This window comes from Colias croceus, chromosome 24, assembly GCF_905220415.1.
Source record: "Colias croceus chromosome 24, ilColCroc2.1".
Lineage (NCBI taxonomy): Eukaryota > Metazoa > Arthropoda > Insecta > Lepidoptera > Pieridae > Colias > Colias croceus.
This window is the reverse complement of record NC_059560.1, coordinates 254,131-278,738: the sequence shown is the minus strand read 5'-3', so window position 1 is coordinate 278,738 and position 24,608 is coordinate 254,131. Positions and strand designations below refer to the sequence as shown.

The 24,608-nt window shown below is 31.7% G+C and overlaps 1 protein-coding gene across 2 annotated transcripts in view; it reads right to left on the bottom strand.

Moving 5' to 3' along the window:
* Positions 1-24,608, bottom strand: part of LOC123702916 (complexin) — a 169,004-nt gene that overhangs the window by 36,283 nt on the left and 108,113 nt on the right. The window contains exon 1 of one of the 2 annotated variants that reach the window (XM_045650763.1): positions 761-1,017. The exons of the other annotated variant lie outside the window; for it this stretch is intronic. Within the exon in view, the coding sequence (XP_045506719.1) occupies positions 761-773 (13 nt within the window). The 5' untranslated portion in view covers positions 774-1,017. Of the gene's footprint in view, positions 1-760; positions 1,018-24,608 lie in introns of those variants that run through there. 2 annotated transcript variants of the gene reach the window in all.

The following is a 24,608-nucleotide window of genomic DNA, read 5'->3' as shown; positions in this document are numbered from 1 at the left end:
AAAGTAGCTATCACCCGTCGAATGCACCGCTTCAATATCTGGTCCAAATAGATAAGGCTTCATCTATCATACAAGTAGAAGTCATTTCATATATTTTCAACAAAATCTCCATTCACTCTAAACTAATTTCCACTACATAAAATACATCGGAATTAAACAATACATTGCTGTTATCCTAGCATAAATGATGGAACGATTCCATTTTAAATCGAGAATTTATTTTAAACAGACAATTGTTCGCCAGCGCCGTTATATAAATAAAATTAAGTAAGCTTACATGGAACAATGAATTACAACGCGCCGTTACAAGCAGAGGTCTGGCCAACGTAACGCCTAACCTACTTGGAACTCTGCCAAGCCGTATCACCCCTTTAAAATATGCTTACAGCGAGATTTCCACATAGATTCCGACCTTGTTGTAATTTATTCATGTGAATAATATTACAGTTACAGCAGTTGTACTTAAGAGAACATTGACTGAGGATTTTTGGGGACAAAATATGAAGGAAATTAAAAATTTTATTAAAGTTTATACCGCTTATAATAGGTATATAGAAGATAGAAATTTCAAAGAATTTTGTATTAATTAAAGTGCAGTTGCAATTATGTATAATAAATTTAAAAGGAAACGCTACTTCCTGTTTTAATATTAAGTTCAAGCCTACTGCAATTACTGCTTCAATTTCTCAAGCCAGATTAAACTGCAAGGATGGAACTGTGGAAAATAAAACCGTAATTTGAATGTATATTTAACACTTACCTAAGAAATTCATGGTGCCTTGGGTCCCACTTTTCTCAGCAAAATTACAACCCTAATCTACCAACTCATAACAAAGTTCAAATATAAAAAATATTTCTTTATTCCCTATTATTGAGCACCAAATTTTCTATAGCAAATACATGATACGTATCGTTAACTAGGACTAGGAAAGAAGAGAGTTGGAGATATCGGAAAATTGCATCGTGGACGCGGTCACGACCTGCCGTCGCGGGAGACGGGAGGCCAATGCTGGATACTCCGCTACACTGCGCTATTTATGCCGCCGACCGAGCAGGCGCACACAGGCACTGTACATGCGTACACTAACTCACACTAGCGCAATATTAAGTGCGAAGGGAAATGGAGGAGCCATTGTCAATCTGTAATGGGGAAGGAAAAGTTGGTTCTCGTCAATTTGTGTATTATTGTAATTGTCGTGCTCGCGGCTCTAATCATCTATGCGAATCTCCTGGGCGTTACACAAGCCGGGTGCTTTATGAAAAAGAGATAAAAAGCTTCTAAAACGGATACGATTCACTGATCCCGATAAATAAAAGAGTAAAGTAAGAAAAATTGGCCGTATATTTTATTCGTTTAAGTGGTGTGTGTGCGCTGCGCATGTGTAGGAACAAAGCGGCCGCGGCCGGTGGGCGTGGCTTGTTGCGTGTGTGCGTGCGTTAAATCTTTTATAGGTCGATGCATTAAGTAATTTACTATAATATCATGCATTTGACGGAGTACACTGGAAATATACGGCGGCCTTGCGAAAAAATACGCATTTAGTTTTCCCGTATTGTGTGTACAAAACGGTCGACTATAAAATTGTATGATGTCGCTTTTATTAATGGCAAATGCGGAAAATATTTCAGCTAAATATATTTTTAACGGTATATGCGTTTATAATTTCTATAAATGAGGCTTGAAAATCGTTTCAATATGTTTGCAAGAAGTATTTTCGCTCAATTGGCAAAACAGCAAAAAGATTTCTAGTGGGCACTCTTGAGAGTTTTTACATCTAAATAAATTTCTGTTCATCTCTTTTGTAGAGCCCTCTTAGACCAAAATTCAAATTAGCGATAACAGTATTTGAAACGCTTGCTTTAATATTTAAAAATGGAAAGTCTAAATCACTATTGAATTAGAATAAGTGAATTATAAAATTCTTTTGAAAATAAATGTCTCAAACCTAAATCATTGTAAGAAACTAAAATATCATAAAGTGGTTGATTTTAATATGCTCAGCTCAGCTCTTCTAAATTAAATATTACTTAAAGTATCAAAATGATTGCTTTCATAATTTTTAATATTGCTGTTTGAATTATTATAAATGTTTCAGCACATAATATAATGATAACACCAAAAGAAAATAGCTCAATAAAAGCTTGACACGGAAATAAAGAAAACGATAATTATTATTTGCACAATTTATTGAGTTCAAATGAAAATTATTAAGCAATCTATTTTACAAGATAATCTTACTATACTCTCTGTAATTCTTCGGTATTACTGTAAGAATGCTATAAATAATGTACATAAAATCAATTTGTAGAGGTCCGTAGCGAAGCTCTACGCAGCTACGACGTTTGCTACGCCAGTTGTATTACGTTTTACAACAATTTGCTGAATTATAGTTTTGTTAATGAAATATTGTTAGTCATACTGTTAATTAAATTCCAGCATTACATGGTATATTTTATCTATAATATAGGAATAATAATAAACCACAGTAATGATTATTCACTGTATAGACCTATCACTACCTAGTATAAAACAAAGTCGCTTTCTCTGTCGCTTTGTATGCTTAAATCTTTAAAACTACGCATCGGATTTTGATGCGGTATTTTTTTAATAGATAGAGTGATTCAAGAGGAATGTTTTAGTATAATTAATTAGGTTTTAGACAAAGCGGGCGAAGCCGCGGACGGTAAGTTAGTAAGATATATAATTGCTCCTTCAATTTCGGAAGGCATTTGAAAAAGTAATATTTATGTCAAAGATATACATCTAAATTAACAAGCATACACAGTTTGACTTAAATATCGTAGTAATTTTACCTATTGTTCAATGTAACTTAGTTAAAATATGTACATTTTCAACTTAATCTCAACAAATGATATTTAATATAATCGATAGTTATCACAACAACTCTTTAAATCAATGCTCGCCTAGTTCATAAGTTTAAAATGCGATCTGCAATCTAGGACATAACTAAGACTTGGAAGATAAATTAATAAAGGATAAGTATTCAGATTGTTCCTGCAGCTACGCATAATGAGTGTGGTATTTTAATATAATATTCAAATCGAAGACTATACGAGCCCATGGTTCGCGCCTGACTACTAATATAGCTGTAATGTGTTTAATTGATTCATAAAATTTATTTATGTGTATGTAAGTGGGTTTATTGCTTTTTAAAGTAATTGCTTTTTGTATGTCTTTGTGTATTTAATGGCGAAATTTTAAAAGATTTGCGTTTCAAGAAAATAAATATTTTAAAGAAAATATTTTTGTAGTTCTTCGGGTCACATAAGATATTATATTTTCTACAAGAAATATAAGTATTTGTATTTTCCTTAAATCGAAACGAAAACTGTAAAATAATAGAAAACAAGATTACTCGGTAAAATCAGTCTAGGTGTATCTATGACACCTAAACTGGAATAGAAAACTATTAGTCATATAATACGACACAATTATTATTATTAATCAGTAAGCGCCATGAGCTACTTAAAAGTAATCTTAAAACTTTCTTGCATCCTATAATATTTATGATTTTAAAATAACTTATATGCCTTTCCCTGTTCAAAAATTGGCTAAAAATATAACTAGAAGTTTGAGTTATGCTCTCTTGACATTGAACCACTTGCTTTTACGAAATAGAGCCTGAGTGTGAAAGTTTGAAGGCTTTTCATTTCATGCGACTTATCGAAAAGTGTGTTTCAACGTGCTGCTGAAAATACTGAAATGTACGGTAATGTTCGCTGTTTAGAGTGGCTCTGTTTGGTATTTTTAATAGCTTTATCCTGTATATCGCTCGTAAAAAAAATGATAAAATGATAACGGTTTTTGACATGTTATTGTTATTTAATACATACGGAGGATATTTTATCAACCGACTTCAAAAAAGGAGGAGGTTATCAATTCGGCCGGTGTGTTTTTTTATGTATGTACACCGATTACTCCGAGGTTTCTGAACCGATTTACGTGATTCTTTTTTTGTTCGATGCGGGATGGTGTCGAATTGGTCCCATAAAAATTTTATTCGGATACTTAGGCCCAGTAGTTTTTATTTTATGAGCATTGTTGTCTGTATTTGTAAATGTAGCAAGTGCAAGTTTGACGTCGGTTGTTTTTAACGCAGTTATATAGACTTGTTTGTTATAAGAAAGTGAATTTTTAATTACCTTCAGGAAATGTGCATTAAAAAAATTGTTTAAAAATTCGAGACAAAAATCGTAATTATAAGATTTTTTTTATATCGTAATAGTACCTAGAGCAGGATGCAATAAAATAGTATATTTCTTCAAGAAACTTTAAGGATTTGATTTCCAATCATTCGTAGAGAACATAACAATAAAGTAAGGCTTTCATGCCGGCCATATTGTGCGCAAACTGCCTTTAGCTACGGAATATTAAAAACTACATCCGTCTCTTTTCCCCACAGTGCATGGCTGTTGCTGTCTCATTTGGCGCCGAAAATTTGTGTGTAATGAAAAGTTAAGTGATATGGAAGGGTAAGCGTGACTGCAATTGATAATATATGACCAAGTTTCTCGTATTACAATGCTATTTTATTGTATTTCCTGATGTTTTCATAAAAAGAGCAAACTGGCAAAAACTCCGTCTAGTATTAACCATATGCTACGATTTGTATAAACTTTTAGGAGTTTCATCAATTGGAAACGATTGATGATTTAGTCACGAAGGTATTACCATCTCAAAAAATAAATAAATAGAAATAAAACGGTCATCTAGTTGATAAGTGATCGTGCCATGTGAAAAAAAATATTTAAAGATATACCTTATAATTAAAAAAGGATACCGGGACTCCCGTCTGATAATAATATTACCTGTAAAAAAGAAAGAAAAATAAATCAACAAAAACTTAAAACGACAACAGCAAAATTTTGGCAACTTAAAATTAAGCACCAATAAATAAAAGTTAATGTTAAACTCTTATAAATTTCGTAGCAAACGTAGCATTGTTACGACGTAGCTACAGTTACAGCGACGTAGCTTTCAACACGTTTAAATGTAGGTTGAATTTAACTTACAGGAAATAAGTTAAGATTTGTGTTTGAAATATGTATAATAAAATAGCTATCGGTGTCAAGAGGTTCTACCTCTTATTTTCAATGTAACATGCATTTATTTTTAATTTTAAAACAAAGTTCACTTCACAATCATTTATTTAAATAAAAAAAAAAAATATTGGCTGCTATAAACACACTATATTTTTAAAATATATCCATAAGTTTTTAAAGTTATATTAAATGGAATACCATTTTTTAAATGTGTTATTATTAAAGAATATGATTAAATAAATATTGAAATAGCCTGCAACTAACTGTACTGTGGAGACGAGCCAGATCTTTCCATTCTGATTTAAATTTTTGTACTAGAGCGCTTCCAAGATATATAATATACATATAGAATAGCAAATGAATGCAGAGGAAGTATGTCAGGTGTACGCGGGCACCGAACCGGCGATAAAGCGCCACTCAGCATTGATTTCATTTACAATTCATTTGATATACTTAGCGGAGGCCAGCGTAGGGTTGCCACGCTTGAGTTCTAATGTTATTTATTTTAAAAATTGCTGTGTATGTGGAATTACTTTTATAGTGATTTAAAACACCATATATAACAATACACAGTAGTTATAAGTAAGCAGTATCTTATTTTAACAACTGACATATAACAAAGAAACCGAAATTTTTATTACATATTTTTTTAAATAGTAATGTCCATTGTCCATACGCATTCGTATATATTTGTTTTAAGTTAACTAGGTTCACGGTTTCAATATCATAATATAATTTGTTCCAAACTGCGTACAAATGTTCAAAATGAAATAAAACACTTTATATAATTACAAACATTACGTTAAAATACGTTTATTACCAAGAAAGTAATTAGCGTCAGCCCTATCTTGTATAAGGTTACACAGCACAAGTGGTCCGGGTAAATACGCTTTCTTATTCCACCACCTCGCCCCCCGCCCCGCGCCCCTGATAAGTGTTAATAGTCTGTTTGGATTGCTAATTAGGGCGCCAGATACTTTTGTGTGCTTTGGGGGCCCGCAAATGTTTGTGTCAATGCCTATCTGTATGCAATGTTAGGTTACTTAATGAATTAGAGACATTCAAATTGCTTATTCAAGATATTTCTTGCTGTATTTCTCTGGTGTTAAGACGAATATAAAACTGTTTTATATTATTTTTAAAAAATGTAAGAGAAATAATGTTTGTTATATTACACAACAATAATAGCATGCAGGTAAGTATAATTCATTGCTATAAGTATTTTTTATCTTTAATATTAATCGTAGCTCTATCCCGCAACTTTACGTGGTATGTTTGTTAAAGAAAGTCAATGTATTAATACAGCCTATAAGCTATCTCTATACGAAATTTCATACATATCCGAACAGCTGTTTATATGTCAAAGAGTAACAAACATCCATTCATTTACCTACAAAAACTTTTACGTTTATACCTCTAATAATAATTTATATATTAAGATACAAAGTAATTTAATTAAGTTTTAAGAAATACAGAAATAATTTAATCAGCGCAATGTGATAACTATAAACTAACGTAAATAGAAACAGACAGCGCCATTAATCGTTTACACAAAAAAATGTTTACCTAAATAAAAAAAAAACGTAACAAGAGTGCTATTTTTTCGAAAACAATTCACAAAGAAGCACGGAGGTATGCAAAGAGAAAAAGCAGACAATTTGAATGCAGTTGTTTCGTGTGCCCTGTAATAAAGTCTAATTGGTCGCAAGGGGCTAATTAGGCTCTACCGCTATACTACGCTGTACGCGGCTACATAGCCCGTACGTTCACTGTGTTTAACTATTTTTAAAGGACCGTCAAAGAAAATTGGGTTATTGTTCATTTTGCGTTGCGTGGTTTTTCTATGGTGGATTACATTATATAAGATTTGTTGTAAAAGTGTTCTTTTCAAATTTATTTTAGATTATTTCAAATAACATAAAAATATTCATAATAAAACTATATATTGTTAAATAAAAAACAAAGACGCTTCCCATATCTTTGTCACTATGTTAGCTCATATCTTTAAAAATACTTCTTGTATTTCGATGCGGTTCTTTAAATAGATAGAGTAGTTTTCAAAGAAGACTTAAAGAGAAGTATATACTTAAGTTGTTAAGTTTTAGACAAAGCTAACCCGTGGCTTGAAACAAGTATTTTATAAACAAACGGCCTTCATATTTGTATCCATTTATGCAAACGTTTCACACACTAAATTGAGTGCAGACTTTCTAATTCCTAGTACAAAAAATCAATCATATCCACCTATCCGATGTTCACAACAAATTGAATGACCATATAAAAAACTCCAACTCAACAACTATTACAGTAACCGTATAAATGAATATAAAGGACATTCTCAAGTGGCTCGCAGACGCGTTTTCTCAGCAAATAAGAATGCACTGGAGCGCAAACAGACGGCGTATCGAATTAGCGTATATTCAATCTGTTGTTTCGTTGAGTAGCTTGGATGGTGCAAGTTAGGAGTGTGAGCGATAAAAGCATTGTTTTTTTAATAAACCAGCAGTCCCGGTAAACGTTGTTCTGCCTTACTTTTATCACTTAGAGGTATGAATAGATGTTGTCCGATTCTCAAACCTACCCGATATGCACACAAGATTTCATGGCAGTCATGCCGTTTCATAGAAGTTTAACTACAAACACCGCGAAATGAATGAATGATGAATTTTTCATTTTTCACAGATACAGGAACTTTATCGAAACAAGGCATCTTCATGAATAAAAGATTACAGTTACATTTGAGTTTCGCAAAACAGAAACGAGTTCAATTTCTATTGTATGTACTTAAGCCAAACTGTACAAATAAGCGTTTGTACTATTTATTTGGGAAAACATTTTCAATGTATACTAAAATTGTAATTACAATCTAGATTAACAATTTAGTTTTAACTGAAACTGAAAATTGACTTTGTTAACTTTGAATATGTTACCTTTACATTACAATATAAACATAGAAATATGTGGTTTCTGTTTCTCCAATGTATTGAAGTATTGAATGTATGAAAATATATTAAATTGATAGAGTACCTAGACTAGACCTATTTATACTAGTGTAAAATGTTTACCTACTATGTCCTGCAGTGGACGTCTTGAAAGGCTGGAATGATGATGATGATACTGATGAAAACTGCCTATTTAGGTATACTAGAGTTAATTGTTTAACTCTATAAAATTCCAAGATCGATTTTCTCAAATTCACTTCTCACTCAAAAGCTTAATTAAATAAATTCTTGGTTAACAATTACTCGCTCTCACTTATAATTTACGCCAATCCGTTTTCTCGAGTTAATTCATTGAAAGCGGACTCTGAAAGCATTTGCTGGTTTATTTAAGTATTAGTTTATTTATCCACCTTTTTTGCTAAATACCTTTTAAATTGACTTGAAAAGGAAACTCTATCTCTGTGTTACGTAACGTTGTGTAATACAATATGTGTTTATTTGTAGGCGGTTTGTTTTTTCGTATATTCGGAGCTATAATAAAATTCGTTATGAGATAATTAAAGTAGATAATTATATATTTTAACTTACTTCATTATGTATTACATATTCTTACGTGTGTAATTTTCAAATTTTACTGCTATTCCAAAAATATGCATTTCCTACAAGTATGAAGAATCCATAATGAAGGGAATGGCAATTTAAGAAAGTAGGTAGCTACTATTTTATAGAAATTATTATAATATGTATACGGAATCTGCCTCACAGCAACCTATTCTTCCGTACTTACTGACATAATTAATTCAATTCTACCCTTACTTATTAAGAAAAACTTGAAAGTTTTGATAAGCGTAACAACATTAACATTATAATAATATGCAAATGTGAATACAAAACAAAGGCATTGGGTTTGACAGTGGAGCCTTCTGAAGCTACATACATTGTTACAGGAAGCTTAATTACTTTGTGGCAAACTTCACTCGAATTTGGGGTGTAATTTTGTATTGTATGCTTCATTTACTATTAAAAATATGTGCTAAAATAACTATCCTTCCTTATTTGTAGATATACATAAATTGTTATCTACACTAATATTATAAAGAGGTAAACTTTGTTTGTTTGTTTGTTTGATTGTAATGAATGGACTTATAAACTTCTGGACCAATTTTGATGAAATTTGGCACAGACAATCATTAGACCCTGAGAAAGAACATAGGCTACTTGTAATTGCGAAATATGTACCACGGGCGAAGCCGGGGCGGACCGCTAGTCTTTAATAATAATTAGAGGAAGAAAGCAGAATAAATCAATTGTACTATATGACATGCAGAATTTAGATTAAATAGACTTCAATCGAAATATATCAAACTAGATTTCCGCCCGCGGCTTCGCCCGCGTTTGCAAAGGAAAAACCGCATAGTTACCGTTCCCGTGGGATTTCCGGGATAAAAACTATCCTATGTGTTAATCCAAGTTACCCTATATATGTGTGCTAAATTTCATTGTAATCGGTTCAGTAGTTTTTACGTGAAAGAGTAACAAACATCCATACATCCATACATCCATACAAACTTTCGCATTTATAATATTAGTAGGATATACAGTAACAAAGTTAAAAATATTAACGCATTCCTTTTAACATTTCACATATAATTTATCAAACATAGGTACGTTAACTTCGAATTCCAAATAAATACTAACTGAAAATAACTACGTATACTCACCATGTCTTTCCAGCTAGTACTTATACATTCTAAAATGTTCTAATCAACAATGTATTCATACATCAATTTAGAATTTTGAATTTATCACAACCAAAATGTCGCTCGATGATTTGAGTAGAGTCATTTGGGTACCACGATAGGACTCAAGTGTGCTAATTACTGAAGTCCTGCCGTTGTACTTTACGACTCACTCATTGATGATGTGTCCTTCAAGATGAAAGGGTTTGAGCCTCATGTGATCCTTAAGCCAGGAACGGTCAAATTTTCCGTTAAATTTTACAAATGAAAAAGATAAAGACTTATATTATCAGTGGCGTAGCTAACCAGGGGATTACAAGAAAATCTGGATCGAACTGAAAATTTCGTCTAGATTCAAAATAAATTATTAAAAGGTCCTTTTTAGTTATCAATAATTGTTCTCCTGTTCAATTGGCTACGCCAGTGTATATAATAAGTATTGTAAATCTATTTTATAAGATTTTATTTTGCATGAAATTTAAAAGGTATTTTTCGACCATCTACCAATTTTGAACTAAGTAGCTGCGTTAAGTCTTGGTTTCTTTTAATTCTGATCTAGTAGGTAATCAGTAATTTAAAAAAAATGTGTGCGTACTAGTGTTGACACGTAAGAAGTGAAACTTCTTTATGACCTTATTTTTCAAAAAAATAATTTACTATATGCAACTCTACAGAAATACGTCGAATCACACGTGGTAGGGATAAGAAAAAGATGGCGCGTTACGGAAAAATGTCACGCGTAACAAAAAATGTTACACTAAATTTTTTTCCAACCCCGATAAAGAAGTTACACTTCAAAAACAATTTATTAAATTATTATAAAACGTCTTAAATTATTAATTAATTTTATACTCAAATATATAGATATTAATAAATGTGTGTGGGTTTACCCACTTATACTAACCATTTAATATACCCATATATTGTACTCGATCCCTATGAAGTCAGCAGCGATCCGTCATCCAAATTAATTATATCCTCAATTAATCATCGGGATGTGGGTCTCGCATTTCTTACTCATTATTATATTCACTCCAGTTCGTATAAAGACTTAGTCTTAATCGAGAATATATTTAAGGGATATAGAGTAATAAAAGTACTTTTATAATATGGTAGGGCTCAAAACTTCTCTCCATATAAACTTTTATAAGTGCTAATGTAGGTATAATTCATAAAAATAACACTAATACGGAATATCACTCCAACCAAGAAGAATCGGCAAGAAGATAAGGTTTAAAGACATTTATTCCCATTAAGACATAAAGTCACTTACATGAGAAACTTAAATTTTAAACATAGGTATTTATAAAAAATATCATTCGTTAGATAAAAATTTAGAGTAAGTTACATACTATAAACATAAGTTTAGGTTAGGTACTCATTCATTGCATTCAAAGTTTGAGCGTGTGGTCTTCCAGGATGTGTTTCGCTAATTGTTTTTTGAATACAATGAATGAGTTTACACTTTTTAATTTGCTTGGCAATCCGTTATAGAAACGTGCTCCTTCGTATGTTGCCGTTCGCCTTCCATAATTCGTTCGGATCTTCGGGAGGGCAAGATAGCTAGCTCGTCTATTAGGATAGTGGCGATTTGATGTTGAGAATATTATATTTGTATTTATGTTTTTATGTAGCGCTTTGTGGATGAACATACACGTATTATAAAAGTATAATTGTTTTAAATTCATTATTTTAGTATCGTCGTAGATTTTATTTGTAGAAGTTAAAAAAGGATATTTAAAAATGGTTTTAATAATTTTATTTTGTAAAATTTGTAGTGGCGCTAATTTATTTTTGTAAGCGCTACCCCATACTTCTATTAAATACATTAGGTGAGGTTTGACTAACGTGTTGTAGATGGTGTGGCGTAATTTATGAGGAATGCAAGAAGTGATATTACGCAGAGATCTAAGAAGTGCTGATAATTTATTTTTTAGGTGGTCGATGTGATAATTCCATTTTAGAGAGCTGTCGATTCGCAAACCTAGGTATTTCTCGTGGGTTTTATGTTCTAATACAACACCATTAATTTTAAGTGGAGCGTGTGGTGGAATAATTTTGTTCTGAGCTTTGAATTTAATATAACACGTTTTAGATATATTTATTGTTAGTAGATTGTATTGAAACCATTTATTTAATTTATTTAAATCATTTTGTGCTTGCTTTATCATGTCATGTATAGAGGGACCAAAATAAAACAGACAGGTGTCATCCGCATAAAGTGTTAGATGACCATTTAGTTTTAAATCTTGTAAATTATTAATATAAATTAAAAAAAGCAATGGGCCTAAAATCGAACCTTGTGGTATGCCACACGTAATTGGTAAGGGAATGCTATTGTAGTTATCTATTTTAACGATTTGTGATCGATTTTTTAAATATGATTTCAGCATGTCTAGTGCTTTACCAGTAATGTTAATGGATGCTAATTTCTTTATTAAAAGTTCGTGAGAAACGGTATCGAAGGCCTTTTGTAGGTCAATAAATACTCCCAAAACTAAATTTTTTGCGTCAATGTTCTGTTTTATTTTAGTAGTCAGGTCTATAGTCGCTGACAGAGTGTTACTTTTTGGCTTAAAACCGTATTGACGCACTGAAATAAAATTAAATGAGTCTAAATATTTTTCTAATCTCGTGTGTAAAATTTTCTCTAATATTTTTGACAACACTGGCAACACCGAAATTGGCCTATAGTTACCAGGTTCAAATTTTGAACCACTCTTATAGATAGGAGTTACCTTCGCTATTTTCAACGAATCCGGAAAACGTCCTTGACTTATAGCTTGGTTGAAACAATCGCTTAAGGTATGATTTAATTTTTCTTTAATGCATTTAATTGCTTTTGTGGTAATACCATCAAGACCTGTACTACAGTTTGAATTAAGGTTATTTATAATTTTTAAAATTTCATTAGGTGTACAGGGATCAAAAGTGGATAATTCGTACTTTTTTGATGGTGATTTAGGTAAGGTTGAGGAAGAGTTGGTTTGATATTGTAGGGGTATTAAATTTGCTAGACGAGATCCTATTGTAGAAAAATATTGATTAAATATCTGGCATATTTCATTTGGCTCGGTAATATATTCAGAATTTATAAGTAATTTAGTAGGTAAAGTACATTTTACAGTTTTGTTATTAGCTAATTTATTTACTAAAGTCCATAATTTCTTGGGTTTTTTTATATTCCTTGTAAATTCTTGGTAATAGTAAGAATCTTTTGTGTCTTGAATAAATTTTTTTACCTTTATTTTTTGAGTGTTAAATTTTATTCGAAGGTTTTTATTTTTAGGGTTGTTTTTTAGTTGAGACCATAATAAATTTCTTTCGTTAATTTCTGTTAAAATTGCTTTGTTTATCCAGTCTTTTCGGGGCAGATTTAGAAATTTAGTTTTAGTAATTTTACTTTTATCTATAATAGATTTAATTTTATTTTCTAATATTGTATAATCTTTGTTTATTTCAGTATCAACTATGGAGTCAGACAGGGATGATAATCTTTCGTAATTAATTGCTTTATATTGAGTTTTAACACTTTTTGGGGGTAAATATTTTTTTAATTCTACGTATATGTGCTTATGGTCGGAAATACATGAGTTTATTATTGCGAAATGAAAATTATCATTTTGAAGGTTCGTACTTACATGGTCAATGATAGATTTTTTTGAGGAGTCTCTTGTGCTGTATTTTTTAGTTAGTTTATTGAGTAATATATGTCCATTACACTTAAGAGTATATTTGTATAGTTTGGTATTTTTATCTTTTGTTAACAAGTCGATATTAAAATCTCCAAAAATAATAGCTCTGTGCCTTTGTTGTAATTGCGATTCATACATTTCAAGGAATTTTTGACAGTTAGTATAGACGCCTACATCAATTTTACATCGTTCTAAACTTATCCATAAGTAATTGTTCCCTTCCTCGTATCGTGATTCAATAAGATTGTGTTTTAAATCGTTGTGGATGTATGCTGAGACTCCACCTCCTCTTGCGTCAGTCCGGTAGTTAAAATAATGTGTGTAATTATCAATATTTAATTCTGAAGCTTGCGCATCAGAATTTATCCAAGTTTCAGTAATTAGAATTACGTGGATAGGTTTTATTAATGAGCTCAGGATACATTTTACTTCATCTAGTTTACCTTTTTTTCTTATGCTTCGCGCATTGAAGTATATAAATCTAAACCTGGATCGGGAGAGTTGCAAATTTTCATAGCTGTCTAGTATTTCGTAGGAGTTGATATTTTGGTTGTTTGTCTTTAAATTTATTTCTAGTTTTTTGACATAATTTTCTTTATAGTAGGCATTCCGTTAACGTATTTTATTGTGAGATCTGTTTCTCCTTCACCAATGCGACGGTTTAGTTCATCCTGTAAACTTTTAAGATATTTTTCCTGAGCTGGCGTTTGATCACTAAAAGCTTTAATATTGTTGGGTAGTTTATTTTTGTTACGTAGGATTATTTTAGCAGATTCAATTGTGTCATAGCAAACCTTTATTCTACGATTTTTCCCCGGTGAATACTTGCCAATTCTATATATCTTTACTGGCTTCGGTAGGTCTGAACTTATTAGCGAGGTAATTTTTAAAATTTCGTAGTTGTCTTTAGATATCCTCTCCTCTGAGTTATGATGAGATGTCGATTCTGGGAAACCAGCAAAAATTACATTTTTTTCGCGGCTTTTTCTGTCTCGTAGTTCCTTGATTAAGTGTTCATTTATATGTAGTTGATTTTTAGACGTAAAACCCGATGGATTGGATGACTGATTTATTGATTGAAGATTTAACTCCAGTGATTTTATTTTACTCTCACCCTGGTTGATCTGGGATTCTAATTGAGAAATAGTACTCTTCAATATGTTTTGTTCAGTAATTATCATACATGCTGATGACTTAATTTCATTGATTTGATTCGTATTTTGGCGAATTAAATTCAAGGATTGTTCGTTGGACGATTTAATTTCGGTAATTTGTGTTTTTACCTCAGAAATGTTTTCATGAATTTTGTTTATTATTTGTTCGTTTGAGCAAACATATTTTTCAAGTAATGTACTAATACGGCTCAACTCCGAGCGAATATCCTTCATATCATCACTACATCTGCAATCTTGTTCTAGCGGTTGTTTCCGTTTTCTGTAAGTGATTTGAGTATCAGTTGGCGTAGAACTCGTTGAAAACGAACTTAGCTTCGATAGATCGGGATGCGATCCACCGGCAGTACCCACTGCACCACTGCTGGTTAAACGTGTTGGCGATCTGCGTACACTCATATTTACTCCGCAATGGATAATTTGTGCACGAATATGAGTCGTTCTACGGTGCGTGCAGGACAAAAAATTGCAATTGTCTTGCTCCCGCTTGAAACGCTCGCTGTGTTTCGAACGTAAATTGAAATGATATAAATACCAAACACTAATTATGCAACTTGAATTCTTATTATCATGTAAATAATTATTAAAATCGCAAAGCACTTTATAGTAAAAAGTAATACACGTCTATTCTGATTCACTAACGAACGACGACTAGAAGATTAATATTTATTCTTTACGTGTGTAACTTTAAGATAAGGTGATTTTGTTTTGCTTCTTTCATCAAAGTGTCTTTAATTATTTTAAATATCCTGACGTAGACAACAATTGGGCTAAAAGCATTCCTTAATCTAAGTAACCAAAACATACCACCGCCTTCAGCTTTACTCGAATTTGATACGTTATCACATGACAGAAATTCACACAAATTTCAATCCCCAATTCTACCGCTTTGTTTTCGGGTTAAAATGTTGTCAAATTCCTTCTCTGAACTTTTATTTTTACAGAGTAACTTTTACATATTCGACTCATATAAAATTCATTAGTCTGTGCATAAAGACAAAATAAAATTTATTCTCCAAACCTAAAAACTACCCTATGCTAATATAAACCACACAGTACAATATTTGAACACTACAACCTACGCGATTTGAATTTTACATTTTTCAAAGCATTAAAACTAACGATGTAGCGAGTATATTTCTCAGCTAAATGACGTCACGCATCAGCTGATCCGGCGGCCATCTTTTTCGCGCCATTTCGCTCACCGTTACTCCGACACTATTAGGAAAATTCTAAGTTATTGCGTGCCATCTTCTATACTAGAAATTGAGTGGGGTTTAAGTGAGAAAATTGAAGCGGGTGCGGATTTTTTATTATGAAGCTGTGTTTTTATTTTTCCATCTCATTTATAGATTGTTATTCAGTAAATTCGTTCGACGCTGAAAATGTGTGATCAAAAACAATCGCAATTACATTCAAGTTTATACACTTTTAGAAAGATAATATTTTCATAAAGAATAATTTATTTTATTTCATCATGCTGGTAACATTAAAATATATATTGGCGATTTTAGTAATAATAATAGAACTTACTCCTGTTGGTCCAATTTAAAACGACATGAGATACTTGCATTTAATACATAGACGTAATAATAAAATATATCATATTGTCAATAACAACAGCTGCGTAAAATATAGATTTCTAGTACAACGATTCCAAACGTGCTAAAAATATCAATTTCAATAAAATTAACATTCCTTCTAAAACTGTTTCGTCGATCTTTTAACCAACTAAGCATAAAACAAATCAAATTACATATTTTATGATTAATCCGCTACCGCTTGTCTCAAACACCACACGCTAGGTAATGCAACGCGAAAGGGTCGCGCGTGACATCTCCGCAAATCCCTCCAGCCTCCCTCCATTTCAGCAACAAGTGTCTTTTCATTATAAATCAGTCTACAATATTCTTCGGTAAAAATGTGCGGCGCTCTATGTGGTTCTATTGTTTTTATTGTACTCGCTTCTTGATATTTGTTTCTTGTCGCAACTTCATACTTTACTAAAGCTTTGAGATATATTTCAAAATAATCCTCAAAAGTAGGTATATAATAACTACTTGTTAGTAAATAATATAAATAGGGATTAGATAAACATGTGAAATACTTTGAAATACTATTCAGTATTTTATTTGTTACTTATTCTCATTTCTTCTTTTAAGGAATAAATCCAGACACACGAATTCATACCATCTCCTTAAAAAATCAGTGCATTTACGGTTACTCTTTATTAAAGGAATAACTTTATAAATCCAGATAATTCAAACAATATAACTGTATACATATAACTTTCATTCCCCTAATTCTGATGACAAAAGTTCGATAGAATGAGGGTAGTATTTAAAATTCGGCAAATGGAACAACCGTGAACCGACCCTTCGTCCGCTTGTTAAAACTTTTTAAATTGTCGTCTCTTGTAGCTTTAAAGCATTTAAATGCCGAGAAATTATTCTTTACTAAGTTCCTGTAACCTTAAGAAGTACTGGGAATTAAAAAATAAACCGACATTATAAATTTAAATGGAGATAAGAATATAATAACAGTTTTATGAAGATCGAACTAAAGGAATCTTATATTATATTTTCATTTTGAATTGTGTTATATAAGTTTATAACAATTTATATTTAACCTTGATATGCCAAATCATGTCGATAGGTATGTACTTTGTACACTGTACAGTGTCGATGGGCCCTGGGGGAAAGTAATTGAAATACTGGAGCTAGCAAATTTTGCTGAAAGGAAACATTCCTTTATTTGTAAAGAAATAGAACTGCATTCAAAGATTTTCGAAAATTTACTTGCCACGATCGGGAATCGTTCGTTTAAAAAAAATAGGAATTCATAATACTGCTACTTCTACTTCTATCGAATTATGCCTTTAGGTGGTTCGTACACGTACAATAAAATAAATAACAATTTAAATGTATCGTAAAAACAAGTCAGTGAGTTGTAAATCACTCTAATGGAGTCCAAATACAGCCCGTAGGATTTAACAAACTATCTATCCACTGAATTTCATCTTTATTTATTGGATTTGAGGAAAATGGCCGAAATGGCTTCTAAAGGCATTTCGACTTCCGGTCGCGAGCCAAGATGGCGTCGCGACAATTTCCGCTTCTTGACCGCCATTATTGACTCACTAGGCTTTGATAAATTTTCGATAAAGTATAATAAATTAGTTTTCGTCACCGCTAACTCGATTTTGTTAAGTTACCTGGGATGGAAGAATTTTATATATATCACTAAGAGATTTCGGGAACTTTTTAAGGTGGGTTTATATTTACTGTTGTGATTTATATAGTAAGAATTTTTTTACATGTTTGCTTATTATTTAATCAGTCTTACAGTCATACAATTTTAGTCGCTTTTTTACATTTAATTTAGCTGAATATCATTGATGGCGCAAAATGGTAATAATTTTACGATAATCACAAAGTAAGCAAGTAAAAAACATATAATTAGGATTCAATGTGTTACAGAATTGCGAAAAAAAATGCGGTGCGGTGAAATACAGCTGTGCGGACACACCCTTGTGTACAAAATTTTAATTTTTGGTACTTACCTAGATACCCACATAAAATGTTATAAACATTCAAACACACGTAAACTGATAAGACATGCATTTCTTATATTACTGAAGTTTAAACTAAATATATCCATGTTTGATCACTAGGCATAATAAACATATAGTGTCATCTATAAGTAATACCAGAGTCCAGCTTATCAGTCAATATACATAAACAAATATATATAATTTATCGTATAATATATAAAATAATTCATAAGGGCATCCATCACGTCCACGAAGTCATGACGAATGGTCCATCTTGAACCCTTTGTGTAATTAACGAGGGTGCTTTGATTTTTGCAGGGAATAAATATTATTATTATTACAACAGGTTAGGAGGGTAAAATATGTAATCAGAAGACATAGTACCTATATACCTAGTATATATTTTATTCTGTGTTAATTAATAGTCAAAAATTGTTGCTAAACTCAAAAATAATAAACTCTTTTCTGAAAATATTTTGTTCACTTTCTTGATCTGTTCTTCCTCCTATTTTGAAGTTGGTAAATTGATAATTTTTTTTTGTGATTTAATACTAATTTTTAGATATCTAGAAAACTTTTCTGTATGCAAATATTTACTGCCAGCAAATTGTGTACCTATTAAAAATAATGGCTGGGTTTTTAAGTACTGGATACCTACTACTTTACATTACTTAGTAATAATACAATTAATTACATAATATAAAATGATGCGAATGTCAAATCATGTAGTTGTAGGGGAAAATATACAAATCACAACTTTATCAACAAAACTCCACTATCAAGATAGAATTTAAACAAAAGCGATAACCAGATACTGCCTAGGTCATCAGAACATTAGTCAAGGCTCGTTAGCAACACAATGACGCTTCTCGCGAGTCATGCTACCCTGGTACGTGGATATGGGTCATTACATTTATTTTATTAATTAATTTGTTAATTATTATCATCTTGTTTGATTCTGTGAAGTGAACACTAATATTATAAAGGCATCTCGACTTCCACTAAAACTGAAGAGTTTGTTTGTTTGTTTAAACGCGCTCTTCTCAGGAATCGCCGATATCGAAGAAGGCTATGTATCATCACGCTAAGACCAACAGGAGCGGAGCAATGCAGGTGAAGCCGCGGGGAACAGCTAGTAACAATATTATTTTCAATATTAGTAGGTAAAGCAAAGTAACTTTTTAGACGTGAAACTTTACGTTACCAAACAAAACTGATAGCCAAGCAGTTAAATAAATAAAATATCAATCAATTATCCTACAAATACATTTACATGAGGTGTCGATCCCCTGTTTGTACCTGTCTACCTGATTGATCCTATTCCCCGTGTTTTGGGAGATCATTGATTATGCTGATGGCAACATTGCTCCTCTGAAATATATACTAAACTAAGATTTATTAAGGGTTACCCGGCACAGAGTATAAATTATTTTATAGTCTGTGGCAAACGTTTGCTTTCATTTCCGTATTCCTTTAACATTATTGCAGATTTATCGTATCGGGATGTAATTTAAAGTTTTGATACAGTGCACTGCAATATACTTACTGCTATAAAAGTAAATTATTATTAATGATATAAAAGCAACGGTTTGAAATGAGAAAATAACAGGTTTTTATCAAATGCACATTTTTTTCCGTTCTTTGTATGCAATGAAATCTATTGTTACTGAGATACGGTTCCAGTTTTTATTACTTCCATATATTATCTGTACATTAAAATAACAAGAAAAATACATTCAATTCGACGGACTATTACCACTACTATTACGAAGAATAAGCTTTGATTAAATCCTTTTCAAGCATACCCTTTATAAATTTAAATCAAATTTATATATTCTCAAGTGTTGTTTCAGATAATCAAATAAACTGTCTTCCATTCAGCGCCATTTAACATCATATAAATATTGCTTTGAGAGGAAACTACGCCTTGAGATAAAGGACTGTTCTGTAAGATTCGAAAAGCGAGATGGAGTTGTTGAGGCAACATCGGGTTGTTTTATATTTAAGAGCTTTTATTTAGTACTGCATTTATGTTGTAATGAATGTTCAATTAGAAATACATTTATTGTATACAAGTGTTAAAAAACGGAGATTACTCGTTCCGATAAAATAGATAATAAAATGCGTTATTTACTTGTTTAAAAAAATATAAGAACTTACCATTGATAGTAGATAATATGACTGATATTTTTTGTTTCAATTGTGTTAGATTATACGACCTTTGCCCTAACACAGAAAATGTACATTTGTATAGATACATTTGTACATTTATCTGCTATAACAATAACAGTGATAGCATACTTTTTCAGCCGCCGTAAATAAAAAATTCGTTACAATATTTTTACTTCAGGTTGCGTTTGCCTTATCTATTGAATAAAACATAGGATACATTAATCCTTATCTTCCATAATAATAATAATATTATTTATCACTAAACCCAGTAACTCGCGCCATCCGCTAGCCGGATAAGACGAACGGATGTGAAATAATGAAATTAATCCCGAGCTTCTAAGAAGTGAGATTCGAATCAAAGAGAGTCTAATCGAATTGGTGGTACAACAGTGTTTACGCCTGCATCGGGGAAATTTAGTTAAAAGTTACTGTAAATGCAATTAAGTTTATTATGTATAAGGTAAATTAAATATATAGGGCTAATTTTTGGAAATAAATGATAATCAATATGAATTTATTTGAATAAAATAAATTAACCTTATAAATAAGTTAACGCTCTTCTGTACATACCTAACTTAAATAAGGGTATGGCTTTGTTTGCACTAAACAAAATAGTTTATAATCGAAAAAATCACAAATGTCGACTTAATAATCATGGTTTAATGCTCTATGTCTAGGACTAAATATATAATTTTAACGATTTTACACTAAAATAACAACTAGATAGTTCACAGTTACCTTATTTTTCATTATATTTATATGAACGGTACATAAAATACTTACTGCTAAAATATACATACAATAAATCACTACATAGTTTAAAACAAAGTCGCTATCTTTGTCCCTATGTCCCTTTGTCTGCTTAAATCTTTAAAACGCAACGGATTTTGATGCGGTTTTATTCAGTAGAAAGAGTGATTCAAGAGGAAGGTTTTAGTATATAATTTATTAGATTTTAGACAAAGCAGGCGAAGCCGCGAGCAGTAAGCTAGTACCTACTTCCATACTAATATTATAAATGCGAAAGTAACTCTGTCTGTCTGTCTGTTACTCAATCACGCCTAAACTACTGAACCAATTTACATGAAATTTGGTATGGAGATATTTTGATACCCGAGAAAGGACATAGGCTACTTTTTATCCCGGGAAAATGACGCAATCCCGGAAATCCCACGGGAACGGGAACTATGCGGGTTTTTCTCTGACAACGCGGGCGAAGCCGCGGGCGGAAAGCTAGTAATTTATAAATTGCCAAAACCTTTATATTTTAGTAGATAGTCTAATTGTACGCTGTGGTTTCTCGCGCCCCAAGGACCACTTTGAATTTCGGGATAAAAAGAAATTCTTGTTTTAATTCAAAATACGACGTACGTGTTTTTATTTATAATGTTCTATTGTAAATATTTGGTTATCTAATACAGTGTTAGAAACTGGTATTTTCATAGTTGTTTAATCGGGTTTCAAAATAGGATTATTTGAGAAAGCGGTTCGAATGTATCAATGTATATAATCTTATCAATGTATAAAATACTTTGATATATTTATCTGTATTAATATTTGTTTCGTATTATTGTACCTATTACGTTCATCAAAGCCTAAATGAAGCCGAAATTTCAGCTACATAATATAAGGTAACAAGACATTTATTGACGAATTTCGCCGGGTCACCTATTTACCTACCTATATAATATATTATTACAAAGTAGGTAAGCGTCAGATTGTAAACAGAAACTTATGAAACTCAATTTACAAGTAGGTATTGTTTAGTCTTAGTGAATTGTTTTTCGCAGTTGTTAAACGTTTGAAATTAAAATAAAAATTAAGTGTAAATATAGGATTGAGAATTTTGTTTAAACATTTTTTAAAAGTCTCTCATATTTGAGTCGCTTCACGCCTCATGCTATCTCTGACACTTTAAAGAGAAATATGGCGACAGAAAGGCATATGAACATGCTCATATTATATTTCATTTAATATGTAACCTGGGTACACAGTCAGTAGTGTAATAATAACTTATGACATCACGTCTTCTTAAAAATTCAAAATGAACGATATATAATATAAGACTAGCTTCCGCCCACGACTTTGTACGTGCATCCCCGTTTTTCCCCGTTTCCACAAGAATTTCGGGAAATCCTTTCTTAGGGGACGCCTACGTTTTGACATCTACCCGCATGCCAAATTTCAGCCCGATACGTCCAGTGGTTTGGGCTGTGCGTTGATAGGTCACTATATCAGTCACCTTTGAGTTTTATATAATTACTAGCGGTCCGCCCCGGCTTCGCCCGTAGTACATATTTCGCAATAAAAAGTATTCTATGTCCTTTCTCGGGTATCAAAATATCTCCATACCAAATTTCATGCAAATTGGTTCAGTAGTTTAGGCGTGATTGAGTAACAGACAGACAGACAGACAGAGTTACTTTCGCATTTATAATATTATTATGGATATAGATATAGATTATAGATCATTCATCAATTCAATAACATACTAATTAATATTGCCGTCATAAGATGGAGTATAGGTACATATTTAATTTTTAATCGATTTTCAAATAAAAAAAAATAAATATTGAAAAAAAGTAAAAATAAAAACGCGCCAAAAAGGCTTCCATCGAAATGCGATAAAAACCCGGGATCTAATCAATACGAGAGTGGCACTCGAGGCTCGCGATAATTTCGCTTCCGACAAGATGGCGGCCGCAATTTCCTCCCCACACTTCAGGCGCGTGCATTTGACATGATAATTGGCCTTTTCTCTTGATATTCATATCTTATTTCGTAGTTATTTATGCTCGATGATGCATTGTTTGGATTGAAGGCTTGTGTGTAATTTTTATAGCTTTGTCCTGTGTGAACTGTGAATGGATGGGTTAATTGATTCTGTATTTTCGGGAATTGTCTGATTTTTACGGACAATTGTTTAGCTTTTTAATAATATTTTTTATATTATCAAAATCTAAACTCGAAGAGACGTGATGAATCATTATAATATTGGAATTTGAATTATAATCTATAATATAAAAATGAATCCCAAAATGTGTTGGTAAGCGCATAACTTTAGAACAGCTGAACCGATTTCTTTTTTTATTATATTCCTTGAAGTACGAGGATGGTTCTTATGTAGAGAAAACGTGAATATGTACCACGGGCGAAGCCGGGGCGGACCGCTAGTCTTATATATATAAAAATGAATCGCAAAATGTGTTGGTAAGCGCATAACTCGAGAACGGCTGGACCGATTTCGATAATTCTTTTTTTATTATATTTCTTGAAGTACGAGGATGGATCTTATGTAGAGAAAACGTAAACATGTACCACGGGCGAAGCCGGGGCGGACCGCTAGTATAAAATGAAATTACTTTCATTAAACGTCTACAGTCAGTCACGTGCAGTCACGTCTCACAGTTATTTTGGATAAAATATAATGCCGTCTTTTTATATTTCTTTAAATTTAAATAGTACGTAATCTTGGTGTATTGTTAAGTTTCTGATTTGTCCAAAAATACAATTAATACAATGAAAAAGACCTTATCGTTTCTTGAATTGAAATTCGATTGAATTTTTTTAATTTTAATTTCAAGGCAAAGGTTACAGACTCGAGTTCTATTTTTTACCGCTGGCATGATAAATCTGTGGGATTAATTTGCGTCGCCGAGACAAAATTAAAACAGCTCGGATTTCGTACTCTGCAATCCGATTACAGCTGGTAAAGGTATCTTGAAAGAACATTTCTGTTATTTGGTTCTTTTTAAAATGAAAGTATTTCGTATCGAAGTATTAAAAACATTATTGAATGGTATGTTTTGCAGAAAGTTCAATTTTTTTTTAATTTACATGAATTACACATTTTCTCATAAACATTAATAGTCCATTGAAAAGTTACATTTGGGGTTGCATTTCTTAGAGGACGCAATTTTATTTTTTTGATGTTAAGAGTACTGAAAAATAGTACTCATTTCAGAGCGCTGTAAAACCTTAGCTATTGACGTAATGAAAAAATGTTGTATGTAAAAGTTGTTCCTCGGAAAACAATCTACAAAAATGGTCTGATATCATTTCTTCGTAGAATGATAAAAAACAATTTTATCGAAACATTTAAATAGCTCTAATTTCTGAACATTTTCGCTTATAAGTTGTTTATTTATAGTTCTACGACAAAAAGTTACTGGACCAAAGTTGTAGAGAATTTAATTTGCAACAAATAATGTTAACTAATTTTTTTTATCAGATAAATAGTTTAAGAGATATATCGTAAAAACCATTTCAAC